The 15,544-nt window shown below is 38.5% G+C and overlaps 1 protein-coding gene across 6 annotated transcripts in view; it reads right to left on the bottom strand.

Moving 5' to 3' along the window:
• The window catches only part of RPGRIP1L (RPGRIP1 like), a 140,918-nt gene that overhangs the window by 64,743 nt on the left and 60,631 nt on the right, over positions 1-15,544 (bottom strand). For all 6 annotated transcript variants that reach the window (XM_084645018.1, XM_084645022.1, XM_084645021.1 and 3 more), the window contains 3 exons: positions 14,389-14,841; positions 9,192-9,343; positions 2,555-2,927 (listed from right to left, as the gene is read on the bottom strand). In XM_084645018.1, the coding sequence (XP_084501144.1) occupies positions 2,555-2,927; positions 9,192-9,343; positions 14,389-14,841 (978 nt within the window). The remainder of the gene's footprint in view (positions 1-2,554; positions 2,928-9,191; positions 9,344-14,388; positions 14,842-15,544) is intronic.

Raw genomic sequence — 15,544 nt, 5'->3', positions numbered from 1 at the left:
GAGCAGCCGCTGCTCGGCAGCCCCCAACAGCTGACCCTGGCACCACCCTGTCCCCCTGAGCAGTGACTGGCCCCGCACCCCGCATCCTCCCTGAGCAGTGGTCCCCAAGCTACTATTTATAGTACAAGTCAGGGACAGGTCATGGGTGTGAATTTTTCTTTATTGCCTGTGACCTGTCCATGACTTTTACTAAAAATACCCATGACTAAATTATAGCCTTAGTATAATTATTCCTCAAGCAAAATAAGAATTTTTTTATGTGGGAGGGGGAGAAAAGGAAAAGGGGAAAAGAAAAAGTGGTAACAACACTAACGGAAGCTCTATTACGGTGTCTAATACTGAAGGAAACATAAGAAAATGCTAAGAGAACTCTGCCAATGGGTTCTGCTAAGGCTCCTTCTCAGGCCAAAGGTGGTTGAGAAGGAACTCAGGGTGGTAGCAACAAGGCAGAGTACTAGAAGAGGAGAGCACATGTGCAGGCTGAATGGACACTGCTACCTAAAATCTCTGATCGGGGGTACAGGGATGCAAATACACCTAGAGTGGATCACCCATAGGGATACTACTCGAAGAAGAGCAGCTTCTATTCACCTTTAGTCACAGATTTAACTATTTTATTAGTTACAAGTTGGACAAGAACTTTAAAATAAGATTATGAAGCAGCTCAGAGTCCACTGCCCAGCAAACCTGGGAAATGTTTTCCTATTTTAAATACACATAAGAAACATCTTTCCCTAATTCAAACTACCACATATATTTTCTCTTCAATACATAATAAAATTACATTTTTAGAGTCTCAGCATGGATCTCTGCAAATGATTTCATTAAGTTATTTTCCAGGGGTGCATTAAGGAGCAATAATTATCTACTGTAAATAAATAGGTTTTCTAAGAATATAAGTGATACATATAAACAGGCATCCTAAACTACATAAACTACAGCACCAATTAAGTGCAGCTAAGTATAAGATTAATAACCTATATGCTAAATGTTTTTCTTTGACAGCATTAGTTTAAAAACAAAACAAAAAAGAAAAGTAGAAATACCTTTCACTTAGTTTTCAGTTTACTAGATAATTCAAAACTTCACAGGCAGTGTTTTAATATTTCAACATATTCCCAAATTATTCCCACTATATGCCCCAATCCCGCAATCAGATATATAGGAGAGCAAGTGTTCATCAGTGTGGATCCGACTGCAGGACCATGGGCTCAGCTGACACAGTATTTGGACATATGTCTTAGACGTGACATCTTAATAAATGTGCAAAATATTGCTCTACCTCTCTAAAATGAAGCCTCATTATAAATATCTTAAGACTCCCCCCTCAAAAAAGTTGCATTTATATTCGTTTTAGTCTGTGGACTTTTTTTCACATTTATTATCGGTCTGCTGCATAGCATGGGTTCAAATGACCTCACTGTTTTCTTTGCTCTATGGCTGAAAGATGACAAAGGGTTTCTCACGTGAATGTCCTGATTGATTTTTAAGTGCACTTCAGTTAAAATGATTAAAGGAAAATCCTGAAAAAATTAAGTCAAAGGATGGAAGGTAACCATGGAGGAAATTAGCATGCTTTTACTAGAAAAAGGAAGAAAGATCACTGGAAAAAGAGAGAGAAAACAACTACAAAATGCTTTCTATTATAAGGTTATTACCTGTCACTAAGCATTTAAAAAGAATGCTATGAAAGTATATCTTCAAGAGATCCAGATAACTTTTTTAATCACACAGATGCATTCAGGAGGATTTCCAAGATTTCTTTTAAGAAAACTCATTTAATCTATATTTGTTTTCTATGTACTTTACAGAGGCCCTGTTACATTTTAATAAAGCAGCAAGGTCAGAAATCTAATGTTTAGTTTAGCACTTTCCAAGTGATATTAACACTAACAATGCTCTATTACCACACTAAATACGAATGCTAATGATGTGGTGTCAGAGAAATACATCACACTGACAAGTCAACCAATCAGGATAGATTTCTGACAGTCAAATCTATGATCAAAAAGTCAAATGCATGGATTTGTAAAAGAATAAAAAAAATATAGATGGTGTCTTAGCAATTAACTCAGTCCCTATTAATGAATGATGATTTATATCAGCCAGGCTAAATTATCATATAGTATTCATGCCACAGTTGAAATGCCCATTCGTAGCAGAAGAACACAAGGTCAAAAGGTAAAAAGATGTTACTTGTCATTAGTGTGAGCAGGCTGAATGAGAACTTTGCCACTGAGTTTCTGTTGGTTTTACTTTTTTTTTTTTTTTTTTTTAACTCATGGGGAAGTTTTAAAAAAAAATACAATTGCCCCCATCATTCCAAGAAGACTTGTGCAAAAAGCTGGACCTTGCATTCAACCCTACAGATTGCCAGCTTTGAATCATTCTGCTTTTCTGGTGGTAATTAGATGCAAAGCAAAGATCCCCAACATCAGATTTTCAATTTATGTTTATGTAAAACTGAGAAAACACAGTGATGAATTAAACACACAAAATATATCATGAAGCAGTACTGTAAAGTTAGTTAGCTTTGAAAAGGTCAAATTCTTACCTGATATATATCTGTCATGCGCTAAAGAGATAAGAGGAACAATGGCTTTCCCTACATAAACACCTTCTTCTGTTTCACCATCATCAAACACATAAAAAGTCAAGGATTCTGATTTTAAATATTGGTCTAAATCTGCATTCATTGGCACTGGAAAACACATGTGATCGTCAAATTGAGGGCTGTTGCTGCTATGAATGATGGGAGTATCATGGTCTGCAAAATCAAAGATCTTGTAGACAACATAAGGATTTGGCTGAACGTGGTTTTTTCGGGACTGGAGATTGTTACAACATTTTATTGTAATATGAAGCTCATTTAAGTTGCCATCTGCTGAAGCGCTGGCTTGGTCAGTTCTGAGTATCGGTTGCTTTAACTGAAAAAAGCACATGTTAATTAAAACCCATTAGAATTCTGATTCTGGTACAGAAGACCTATATAAAAAGCAAAAACAGCTGCCTGCTTGAATGACAACCAAACTACTATTTAACTAACTTAATCTGTAAAAACTTTACTTGAACAATAAATTTCAGTAACTTTGGTTATAAGCATAGGGGAAGAAGAGATTAATCCTTTCCTATCTACAACTTATTTGTTTTCTTCTTGTAAAACTTTATGAATCATGTGCCAGTAAGAGCTGGGCAAATAGTGGATTCTTCAGTTCGCTGACAATTCCAATAAATTGAAAAAAGTTTCATTTTGAGTTAAACCAAAACAAATTCTTTTGAAATTTTCACTGAATCGAAAAGTCAGAACAAAATTTGAGTGGGGTTGAATGAAATGTTTTGTTCAACCCAACTCAATTTTATTTTTTTTATGTAGGGCATTTTAAGCAAAAGAAAAAGGGGACTAGATTAACAAGATGACTAGAGGAGAAAGTGGCAACAGCAGTCTTATAACTTTTAACTCACTTATGTTGCGGGAGATATGGATTCAGTTCCCCATCTGCCTGATGTGGAGCAGGGATTTGAATATAGGTCTCCCATAGTGCAGGAGACTGCCCTATGAATTAGGGAATCAGAGATTCTAGTACGGATACTTCTCAATTTTGCTGTTGAAGCTCTTCCACTTTTTATAAATAATTAATAGTCATTTTAGCAGGGACTCCAATTTAGGTCTCCCACATCCTAGTAGAGTGCCCTAAGTCATTCTCCCTCTCTTTTCTTGGTCCAATGACTATTCATTAATTATTAATAGTGGCAATTCAGTCATCCTACCTAAGTGTCCTAATCACTGGGCCAAAAGTTATAAGGAGGCTGCCTTCTCCTAAAGCTCTTTTGTGACTCCAACCCTGTCATAAATATAAAGGGAAGGGTAAACCCCTTTAAAATCCCTCCTGGCTAGAGGAAAAATCCTCTCACCTGTAAAGGATTAAGAAGCTAAAGGTAACCTCGCTGGCACCTGACCAAAATGACCAATGAGGAGACAAGATACTTTCAAAAGCTGGGAGGAGGGAGAGAAACAAAGGGTCTGTGTCTGTCTATGTGCAAAAAGAAAAGGAGTACTTGTGGCACCTTAGAGACTAACCAATTTATTTGAGCATAAGCTTTCGTGGGCTACAGCCCACTTCATCAGATGCATAGAATGGAACATATATTAAGAAGATATTTATACATAGAGAAAACATGAAAAGGTGGAAGTACCCATACCAACTGTAAGAGGCTAATTAATTAAGAGGAGCTATTATCAGCAGGCGGAAAAAATACTTTTGAAGTGATAATCAAGATGGTCCATTTCGGACAGTTGACACGAAGGTGTGAGGATACTTAACATGGGGAAATAGATTCAATTAGTGTAATGACCGAGCCATTCCCAGTCTCTATTCAAACCCAAATTAATGGTATCTAATTTGCATATTAATTCAAGTTCAGCAGCTTCTCATTGGAATCTGTTTTTGAAGCTTTTCTGTTGCAAAATAAAAGGAGTACTTGTGGCACCTTAGAGACTAACCAATTTATTTGAGCATGAGCTTTCGTGAGCTACAGCTCACTTCATCGGATGCATATCGTGGAAACTGCAGAAGACATTATATACACACAGAGACCATGAAACAATACCTCCTCCCACCCCACTGTCCTGCTGGTAATAGCTTATCTAAAGTGATCATCAAGTTGGGCCATTTCCAGCACAAATCCAGGTTTTCTCACCCTCCACCCCCCCCCCCCCCCACACACAAACTCACTCTCCTGCTGGTAATAGCCCATCCAAAGTGACCACTCTCTTCACAATGTGTATGATAATCAAGGTGGGCCATTTCCTGCATAAATCCAGGTTCTCTCACTCCCTCACCCCCCTCCAAAAACCACACACACAAACTCACTCTCCTGCTGGTAATAGCTTATCCAAAGTGACCACTCTCCCTACAATGTGCATGATAATCAAGGTGGGCCATTTCCAGCACAAATCCAGGTTTTCTCACAATAAATTGGTTAGTCTCTAAGGTGACATAAGTACTCCTTTTCTTTTTGTTAGATTATGATTTCTTTAAATGGCTGAGAAAAGAACTGTGCTGAATAGAATGACTATTTCTGTCTGTGTCTCTTTTTTGTAACTTAAGGTTTTGCCTAGAGGGATTCTCTATGTTTTGAATCTAATTACCCTGTAAGGTATCTACCATCCTGATTTTATAGAGGTGATTCCTTTGCTTCTATTTACTTCTATTTCTATTAAAAGTCTTCTTGTAAGAAAACTGAATGTTTTTTCATTGTTCTCAGATCCAGGGGTTTGGGTCTGTGGTCACCTATGCAAATTGGTGAGGATTTTTACCAAACCTTTTCCAGGAAGTGGGGTGCAAGGGTTGGGAGGATTTTGGGGGGAAAGACGTGTCCAAACTACGTTTCCCAGTAAACCCAGTTAGAGTTTGGTGGTGGCAGTGGATATTCCAAGGACAAAGGATAAAATTAATTTGTACCTTGGGGAAGTTTTAACTTAAGCTGGTAAAAGTAAGCTTAGGAGGTTTTCATGCAGGTCCCCACATCTGTACCCTAGAGTTCAGAGTGGGGGAGGAACCTTGACAAACCCAAAAAACATTCAACCAAACAAAAAACTTAAATTTTGGGGGAAACTATTCTCCAAACTTGACATAAAATTGGGAATACTTTCTGGTTGACCAAAACAGCATTGTTTGGCAAATAAACTATTTGCCCCCCCCCACAAAAAAAGGCACCCAGCTCTAACTCAGTCAGTCTAAAAAACTATTATGGTCATTGTTCTATAGGTAATCAAATGAATTATAGTATAAAATTACATTAGTATTTTTAACCCTAGAAGATTTTGAAAAAGTCAAGCATCTCAACCTTGACTTATTCCTATCCCTATTCAATGTCTCAATATAATTTTTATAATTATAACCTCATTTGTACACACTTTTTCAATAATTTAAAATTAATTATCCAAATTAATTCCTATTGTGTCTCTATAGTTATACCAGGGATTTATTTGTCCCAGTTATTTTCCATCCCATGACCCAAAGCCTTTATTTAAAAAAAAAAAAATCAGCATATGAAGAGCAATAATAAAATGTTCTGAAGTGTAGCAATACCCTAACAACTGATATCGGTGCAATAGTACTGTAAAGCCAATGAAATTTTCTTAATTTATTATATAAATCATCAACACCTTGCATATTCTGGGGCAAGGTGGACATACATTTTGCACAAGACCTGTATACTCCATGGCACCGTTGTAGACTAAGAATTCCACAGCAGCTTCAATTGTAATTTTAATATTAATGTTTTAAAATTAAATACAAAAATGAGTAATCCAATAGCGCTCAGTATCGCCCCTCTTATTTATTTTGATATTAAATTCATTATTCCATCTCCACATTTTTAGTTTTTGATATGCCAGAGATACTTGTACTGCCAGCGCGTGATTGCATTGCAGAAGTTGTTGGAGGAAGGTGGAACTTTTGGTTCAGGTGTGGCTTTTGATATCTGGACAATTTGATTTTGTGGGATAAATCACATTAACAGAATCATTCTCTAGAACGATCAATTAATGTTGTCACTGAAACCTACAGAACATACAGTTTCAGATTTATCAACTGAGAGAATGGGGCAGTGCACACCTCTCAGAGCTATTGTTTCAGGCTACTAGACTCAGGGAGACAATCTGTTTGTAACAGGTTCTCTTAGGGTCACATTTTCAAGATCACTGTATTTTTGTGACCATAAGGGCTAGGGTTCTTTTGTTATTTTTAAATAAATGAAAGCTTAGATTCTGGAGCACAATACAGCAACTAGTTGTGAAGGTGAGGAACATACTGGGCCCTTCACATGATATTATTATCTGTGTTCAAATTATAACAGGAAATATTTCTGAAAGCAACAGAGATTCAGCCAGGTGTTCGGAAGGTTTCTTTCCACCCTATTTCCCCATAAAATACAGATTTTAATGCTTGTTTTAACAACTGCCAGCAGCCACCAATTAAATGACCACACTGCACCTCAAAGTGTGTGTGGAGGGGATTGTTGTCTGGCTGGCCGAGGGAAAGGGAACAGTGCTTTACAGGTGGGAGGGAGTGGAGAGAGGTCAGAAGCTGCTGCAAAAGGGGGGAATGGGTCAGCGTGGCAACACTGACTCATCCCCTGGGACCGGAAGGGTAGAAAAGAGACAAGCCCATGTGGGATAAGCCCTTTTCCACGGAACAGGCGAAGCAGCACCCATCCTCACTCCCTTTAGGTGGCAAAAAAACATTTTTGGTCAGGACCTGCTGTGGGCTTTGCACTAGTCGCCCCTTTTTGGGTGGCTAGGAAAGAATTTTTTCCTCACCACCAGCTTGGCCTAGGTGGAGTGGAGGTTTTTTGCCCTCCTCACAGTGTGTTTAGGAAGGGCTTCGTTAATGTGATGTGTGAAGGGAGTTAAATGAGTTGCGACATGTAGTCTAAGTGTGGGGCGGATGTCCAGTGCATGTATTCCATAGGTAGGGCCCTACCAATTTCACGGCTGTGAAAAACATGAAATCTGATCTCCCCCTTGCTGCAAGTGCTGGCCAGGCTGAGGAGGGACAGGACTTGTCCTTCCCCTGTAAGATTGCTTTCAGGGTGGGCGGGGGAAATCAGACCCCCTTCGAGTGCCTCCCCCTTCTGGAGGAAGCTCTGGGGCTGGGCAACAGCCCTTGGGGTTCCTGCAGCTGAAGGAGGTTTGTGGAGATGAGTCCGACCTCTCCCTGCTGCTGGGAGCACCCTAGCCTAGGGTTCCTAGCTGCGAGTCCCCGCTGGGCTGGAGAGGGAATCAGACCCACCTCTGGGTACCTTTTGGGTTGGAACCGCAGAGTTACAACACCATGTAATTTCAGATGTAAACATCTGAAAACATGAAACTGACCAATTTAAAAACCTTCTGGTCATGAAAGTGATCAAAATGGACCGTGTATTTGGTAGGGCCCTATCCATAAGGAAGATATACAGTGACTGGATAAATGGCTTGGTAAAAGGCTTAAAAAGGAGGTATTGGTTAAAGGAATTGAATGGGGTGGATTTGGGGCTCCTATGAATGGTCTGGCAGGAAGCCAACCCCCTTTCTTATAGCCTACCTTAACCCTCCTATGAGAGGGGGGTGAATGGTAAGGTCCATGTAATGGGTTGGCTGGGTGGGACCTGGACAGAAAAAGACAGGGAGCTGGCGGAAGCCCCTTGGGTAGTTACTGAATGAACATGGGATTACCTGCACTGTACACTTTTATCTGCTGGGTACTCCCAGACATCTAATAATAAAGTTGCGGCCTGATTAAAACCATATCAAGTGTCTTCTGTCCTTCTTTTGGTATAGCTGAACAATGAAAAGACTCTTCAATTCTTGTAAACACAAAGCCAGAGTAAGAAATTGCAATACTGTTGGTATTATTAACAGTTACATTATTTTTAACAACTACAAAGTGAAAATGCTTGCATTGATCTAAATATAAGTCACTGCATCAAATTTCTCAGGTTACACAGATGTAAATCTGAAGTAACTCCATTGAAGCCACTCCAGATTTACACTAACAAACTGAAAGCAAAAACTGACTCACTATCCCATTAAAGAAAGTGTTTCATTTTATTTAGCTCAAGTTTTTTTGTTTCCTAAGCCAATGTCAAACACATCTGAACTTCTCCTCTTTTACTCCCTGACTGTTGCTTACTATTGTTATGATGCATAAGTAATAGTCGTATGTTAATAGACTTCATCTGGATGAATTAGACAAAAAGGAAAAAGTTAACAGTTCAGTGTAAAAAATATTAGTTTATTGTAGTATATTTTAAGTAACTTTATTGTAAATTTGTGAAACTATCACAGAAAAGCCATTTGGTAAAATTATTTACTGTACTGTGCTAAACTGTTTTTGCAACATCAGTCTAACTGATATAACGAAATCCTGTATTTCCACTATCGAATTTCAAATTATGCATTAAGCAACAGCTAGTAGTTTTAGTGACAATTAATGACTGATGGTTAAAACCTATTCTCCCTGACACAACCATACACTATATCATACAACTAGTAAAATCAAAAACTTTTCTTGTTCAAGATCCCTTAAAAAATAATGAAAAGAGTTTATATACACAGCAAAAGCTAACAATGGAAGGAAGCTATTGAACGGAAATAAAAAGTTTTGAACAGCTTACTCTATGTGAATACCAAAAATAAATTAGCTTACCTGTGGGGCTTTTTCATGTTCCTTTAAATTGGAAGTTATGTATCCCAGAGCTTTTGATCTCTCTTTGTAGAGTCTGATAGCCTGATCCATAGGAACTCGTAACCTGACCCAGTAATCCACTGTGCCATAGTTTGGGATATGTCCTCCAGTTCCTATAGAATAAATATTTTATTATATATAATAATATTACATACAAAAAATGTCATTACATAAACATTTCAGTAGCAAAGCAAACACTAAAAAGTTAGGAAGTGCTAGAATTAAGGTTTCCTGTGCAAAATTAATTCTACCCCTCTTGTGAATATGCATATGGTTTGTCAGCACTGCATCAGTAGTCTATGGCAGAACCAGAAACAAAAGCCAGCTCTCTTGCAGCCAACTCCAGTGTCTAAACAAAAGAGAACATACTTTTTCTTCTTGTCCATCCTCTGCACTGAATGAGGCAGAGGTCTTGTAGAAAACAATAGGTGATCATGTGTATATGCATCTAATAGTTTTAGTTATAAGGTGGGTGCACAACTGGTTGACAAACAGTACTCAAAAAGAAGTCGCTATCTTAAAACAAAAAAACTTCAAATCCAGACTCCAGCGAGAAACTGCTGAATTGGAATTCATTTGCAAATTGGATACTATTAATTTAGGCTTAAATAGAGACTGGGAGTGGCTAAGTCATTATGCAAGGTAGCCTATTTCCCCTTGTTTATTCCTACCCCCCCCCCCCAGATGTTCTGGTTTAACTTGGATTTAAACTTGGAGAGTGGTCAGTTTGGATGAGCTATTACCAGCAGGAGAGTGAGTTTGTGTGTGTATGGGGGTGGAGGGGTGAGAAAACCTGGATTTGTGCTGGAAATGGCCCACCTTGATTATCATGCACATTGTAGGGAGAGTGGTCACTTTGGATGAGCTGTTACCAGCAGGAGAGTGAGTTTGTGTGTGTGGTTTTTGGGAGGGGGTGAGAGAACCTGGATTTGTGCAGGAAATGGCCCAACTTGATCATCATGCACATTGTGTAGAGAGTTGTCACTTTGGATGGGCTATCACCAGCAGGAGAGTGAATTTGTGTGGGGGGGTGGAGGGTGAGAAAACCTGGATTTGTGCTGGAAATGGCCCAACTTGATGATCACTTTAGATAAGCTATTACCAGCAGGACAGTGGGGTGGGAGGAGGTATTGTTTCATATTCTCTGTGTGTATATAAAGTCTGCTGCAGTTTCCACGGTATGCATCCGATGAAGTGAGCTGTAGCTCACGAAAGCTCATGCTCAAATAAATTGGTTAGTCTCTAAGGTGCCACAAGTACTCATTTTCTTTTTGCGAATACAGACTAACACGGCTGTTACTCTGAAACCAAAAAGAAGTTATAAGTGGTTCGCTGTCAAACTGGGAGGATGTATCTAGCAGAGTCATACAAGTGTCTGTCCTGGCTCTGGTACTATTCAATATTTTTATTAATGACATGGACAATGGAACGGAGAGAGTGCTTATAATATTTGCAGATGACACCAAGCTGGGATGGGTTGCAGGCACCTTAGAGGTTAGGATTAGAATTCAAAATGACCTTGACAAATTACAGAATTGGTCTGAAATCAACAAAGTGAAATTCAATAGAGACAAGTACAAAGCTTAGGAAGGAAAAATCAAAGGCACAACTACAAAACGGGGGAATAACTGGCTAGATACTGTAACTGCAGAAAAGGAGCTGAGGGATATAGTGGATCACAAATTGAATATGAGAAAACAGTGTGACGCAGCTGTGAAAACAGATAATATTCTGGGGTGTATTTAAAGGAATGTTGCATCTAAGACACAGAAGGTAATTGTTCTGTTTTACTCAGCACTGATGAGGCTGGCGAATCGTGTCTAGTTTTCAGTGCCACACTTTAAGAAAGATGTGGACAAACTGAAGAGAGCAACAAACTGATAAAACGTTTAGAAAACCTGACCTATCAGAAAAGGTTTGGGCATGTTTAGTCTTGAAAAATGAACACTGAGGAGGGATTTGATAAGAGTCTTCAAAATGTTAAGGATGTTTTAAAGAGAATGGTGATCAATTGTTTTCCACGTCTATCAAAAATTGGACAAATAGTAATTGGCTTAATCTGTAGAAAGGGAAATTTAGGTTAGTTATTAGGAAAGACTTTCTAACTAAAAGAATAGTTTTGTGCTGGAAGAAATTACCAATAGAGATTGTAGAATCCCTGTCATTGAAGTTTTTTTAAGACCGGGTTAGACAAACACCTGTCAGGGATGGTCTAGGTATATTTGGTCCTGCCTCAGTGCAGAGAGATGGATTAGATGACCTCTCAGGGACTCTCCCAGCCCTACATTTCTATGATTTTATATAATTAAAAACTGTATTAAACAACAACAAAAAACCCACACTGCCTGAAGCAGAAAACAAGCATGGAACAGTTAAAGTTTGGCAAAATTATAAGCAACTGAAAACACATAATGGAAAGTTTTCAGTGTTTTTGCAGCCGTGGTTGCCCCAGGATATTTGAGAGACAAGGTGGGTGAGGTAATTTCTTTTATAGGACCAACTTCCGTTGGTGAAAGAGACAAGTCTGAGCTACACAGAACTTGGGAGACCTGAAGAAAAGCTCTGTGTGGCTCAAAACCAAGTCTCTTCCATCAAGAGAAGTTGGTCCAATAAAAGATAATGGAAAATGTTAGGTAAGCTTAACTATAGGTGGAACTATCAGCCAACAGTATCTGGGTAAACCAGATATTTGACACCATGGAAGGTGGGGAAGCAGGACTGAGTGGCATTTTTTTTAAACATAACTCTGATTAAAATGGAAATTGTTAAAATAACTGCATTAAAATGCCATAGTGATGGGAAAATATCCCATTGGGAGCATTTAATGACAAATAAATATCTAGTGTGTCATGGAAATTTCCATCTGACACAATGAAAGAGAAGAGGAAGTTACTCACCTTGTGCAGTAATGATGGTTCTTCGAGATGTGTGTCCCTATGGGTGCTCCACTGTAGGTGTATGTGAGCCCCTGGGCCTCTAATTGGAGATTTTTGGTAGCAGTGTCCTTTAAGCCTGCGCATGTGCTCTACCTCCCTCATGGTCTGCCTCAAGGCTGTCTATCTAGCACTGTGTGGGCGAACCCCATCCACTTCCTTCTCTACTGCAGAGCCCTATAGAGAACTCGGAAGTAGAGGGGCAGAGGGTGGGTTGTGGAGCACCCATAGGGGGACACATCTCAAATCCCAAAAGGAGAAAAAAGGAAACTAACCATTAAGGAGAACAAAAGAAACAAAAACAACGACTACTTATGCTAATGACACAGATATGGAAGGGAGGACTGCTTGCTCTGTTCCAGGCCAAAAGGTGTTTGAGAAGGAAGTGAATGGGTTTCACTGGAGCAGTGCTAGATAGCCTCCAGGCAGGCCAGGAGGGAGGGAGAGCACATAAGCAGGCTCAACAGACACTGCTAACAAAGATCTCTGATTGGAAGCACAGGGGCGCACATACACCTACAGGGGAGCACCCATAGGGACACTACTTGAAGAAGAACCCTGCCCATTCCTGAAATGTTCAAACATAAATATCGACATTATGTAATAAATAACCAGAACAAACATCTATATCTCTTTGATGGCTCATTACTCTAGTATTATATGGTGAACTCCAATTGACTGATCTGAACTACAACCACTTTCCTTTCTCTACTGACCAAGGAAACGGTTTACTTAAAATGACAATTTGGTTAGCTATAAAGCACTGATGTTTAGCAGTATTTTGCTTTTAAATTGCATTCAGTACTAATACATGTGCAGTGTAGGCTGGGGCAGTGGAAAATAGGAAAGCAACACTGACATGTAAAGGTATAATGTATGTACAGGTGAAACAATCTGAAGACCCTGGGTGAAAGCCTATCCTCAATGAAGTAACAAGTTTTGACGCAAAACAAGGTAGGCAACTCCTCCAATTTGAGGAGCCTCTACTATATGCATGTGAAAGCAAATTTTAAAATATAAGAAACAGGACAAAATACAATGGGTGAGATTCTGGCGCCACTGAAATAATGGGAGTTTTGTAACGGACCTCAGTGGTGCCAATATTTCACCCAAAACCAATAGTAATCTTTGGGTATGGAAAAAATCTTTATATAACTTTAACTGTATAAAAGTCTAATGATTAAAGGTTATATTTAAATGCTTATGGTACAATGAAAAGCTGTCAACGTTGCATAGTTTTTGATATCTATTACATACACTACTTTAGATACCTAAAAGGATTTAAATAGTACTATAGTAGTATAATTCTATAATTTATTGTTCTGCTTACTATTATTTTTGCCCATATTTCTCTATAATAAAAAGTTAGTATTAGTCCTGGATTTTTTTCACATGGGTACAAGCACATTAATTCATAAATACCCTTCACAGGTGAGGTACAGTGAGGACTTCTGTTTTTTGGAGTTTATTAATTTACTTTTCAGAATTTACTTTTAACAATTTTTGAGTTTTATGTAGCTGTCCAAAAATTGGGGGTTTTCAGGGCTTTCTATTTGTATATATTGTAATGAGCAATCTTACTGCTTATGAAATGTTCCCTAGTGTGCTTCAGCATCGTATGTTTCAAACAGCGCTATGTTAAAGCACACTAGGGAACCTTTAGTGTGCAAAAGCGGGGTCTACAGAGACAAATTAATGTGGAACATGTAGTGTTCTTTAGAAGTCACATTCCCATAATCTAAATTACTGCTTCATGTCTTTAGATACAAGTAACCATTTCCAGTGTTATATTTTTCCAGTCTTTCTTTTTTTTACTTGGGGTGTTTTGTCTGTTAAAACCTAAAATCAGAAGCCCTAGGAAAGCAGAATCGAAAGAATCAACACATTATTTCCAGACTTGATAGTCCATCTTTGCTAGTTTAATTTATTCACATTGTCTCCTCTAATATATGTCATAGTCAGACACCACTACATTGTTATCACTGGTACACACATCCTGAGTGTTCATTCCATTATGGGCAAAATTGTTCCCTTCAGGACCTGCCCACAACTGCTAACTGACAAATGTGAAACATACATTCACATCCCAGAGCAGAATTTGGTCTTGTATATACAATATTTCTTTTTTTAAAGTTGTAAAACATGAATTCTGTGCTGTACAAATATGTACGGTTATAACTGTCAGTTAAAATATCACACATAATACACTTTGAAATGTTACTTACCAACTAAAATTGCTGTATTATAGATCCTGCCATTATTTTCCAAGATTTCATGGAACCTCAGCTGACATGCTGCAGCTGTTTCGTAATCTGTGCCAAAGGCATGATGAACCTCAAGTGTGATAGTGCTTTTCTGTATGTATTGCAAAAAGAAGTCATCCACGCGCACAAGATACTGTGAAGTGAAGTTATAGGATGGATGAAGATCACGAACTACTGGGGTTGTCTGTAGTTCAAAGTCATAAAATGCATATGTACAGAAAGTTGCAGGTTCCTGGTCACCAAAAGCACGCACAGCTTCTGTAGAAAATATCACTTTGCTGATGTGAATTTCGAACAGATTTTCTCCTCTTTCTAGGTGGACACTTTCATCAAATTCATCTACTGGATCCTCTGGCAGGATTTCTGGTCTGAATTTGTACTGTTTGGTACCATAGGCAATATCCTTTAGTTGAGCTACAACAAATAACATGAAATTGAGCTAAACATGAAAATCTTTTTCTTGTCATCAACAAATGCTGCAACAGAACTCGATTAAATGACTGAATACAGAGAAAATAAAGGGTAATTCAATAATGTTAAAAAATGTTATTCTTTTTTTCAAAACATTTCAGTGCTCCTAATCTGTATAATTGCTTCTAGGTATTAAATGATTCACAAGTTTTATATATGGGGCCTGGTGCTCATATAAGTCACGCTCGTAAAAATCAGGAATAACTCCACTGAAGTCAATGTAAATACACTGGTTTTACACCATAGTTTCAGCGCACTGGGGTTAATAATCAATTGCAAGGCAGTTATGAGAAAGAAGCGTTAAAATGAAACATCTTTTTTTAAAAAGGGAGCCCTAGGTTAAAAAACACATCAGAGAGTTAAGCTACATATGTTTGCAGAGCTGGTCGAGGATTAATGACAGAGAAAGTTCTCTATAGAATGCATAGGGTATAAATATCTCCCACTGAGGCATATAGTGGGTCAATGCCTTCACCCTACTAGTCTGCCATCTTCCTGTTCCCACCTTGGCTCTGTTCAGGTAAGTCCATCTCCCTTTCTCCTCCCTTCTAATCAAATACATTTGGGACCCGTAAAAGAGCCTCATCCCCTTTTTCTTACTGACCAAAGACCCACTGCATTCAGGTGTGATGAAATTTTGCAGTTG

This window comes from Lepidochelys olivacea (genome assembly GCF_965140295.1).
Source record: "Lepidochelys olivacea isolate rLepOli2 genome assembly, chromosome: 12".
NCBI lineage: Eukaryota > Metazoa > Chordata > Testudines > Cheloniidae > Lepidochelys > Lepidochelys olivacea.
The sequence above is the reverse complement of the archived record's forward strand: the minus strand, read 5'-3'. Positions and strand labels throughout refer to the sequence as shown.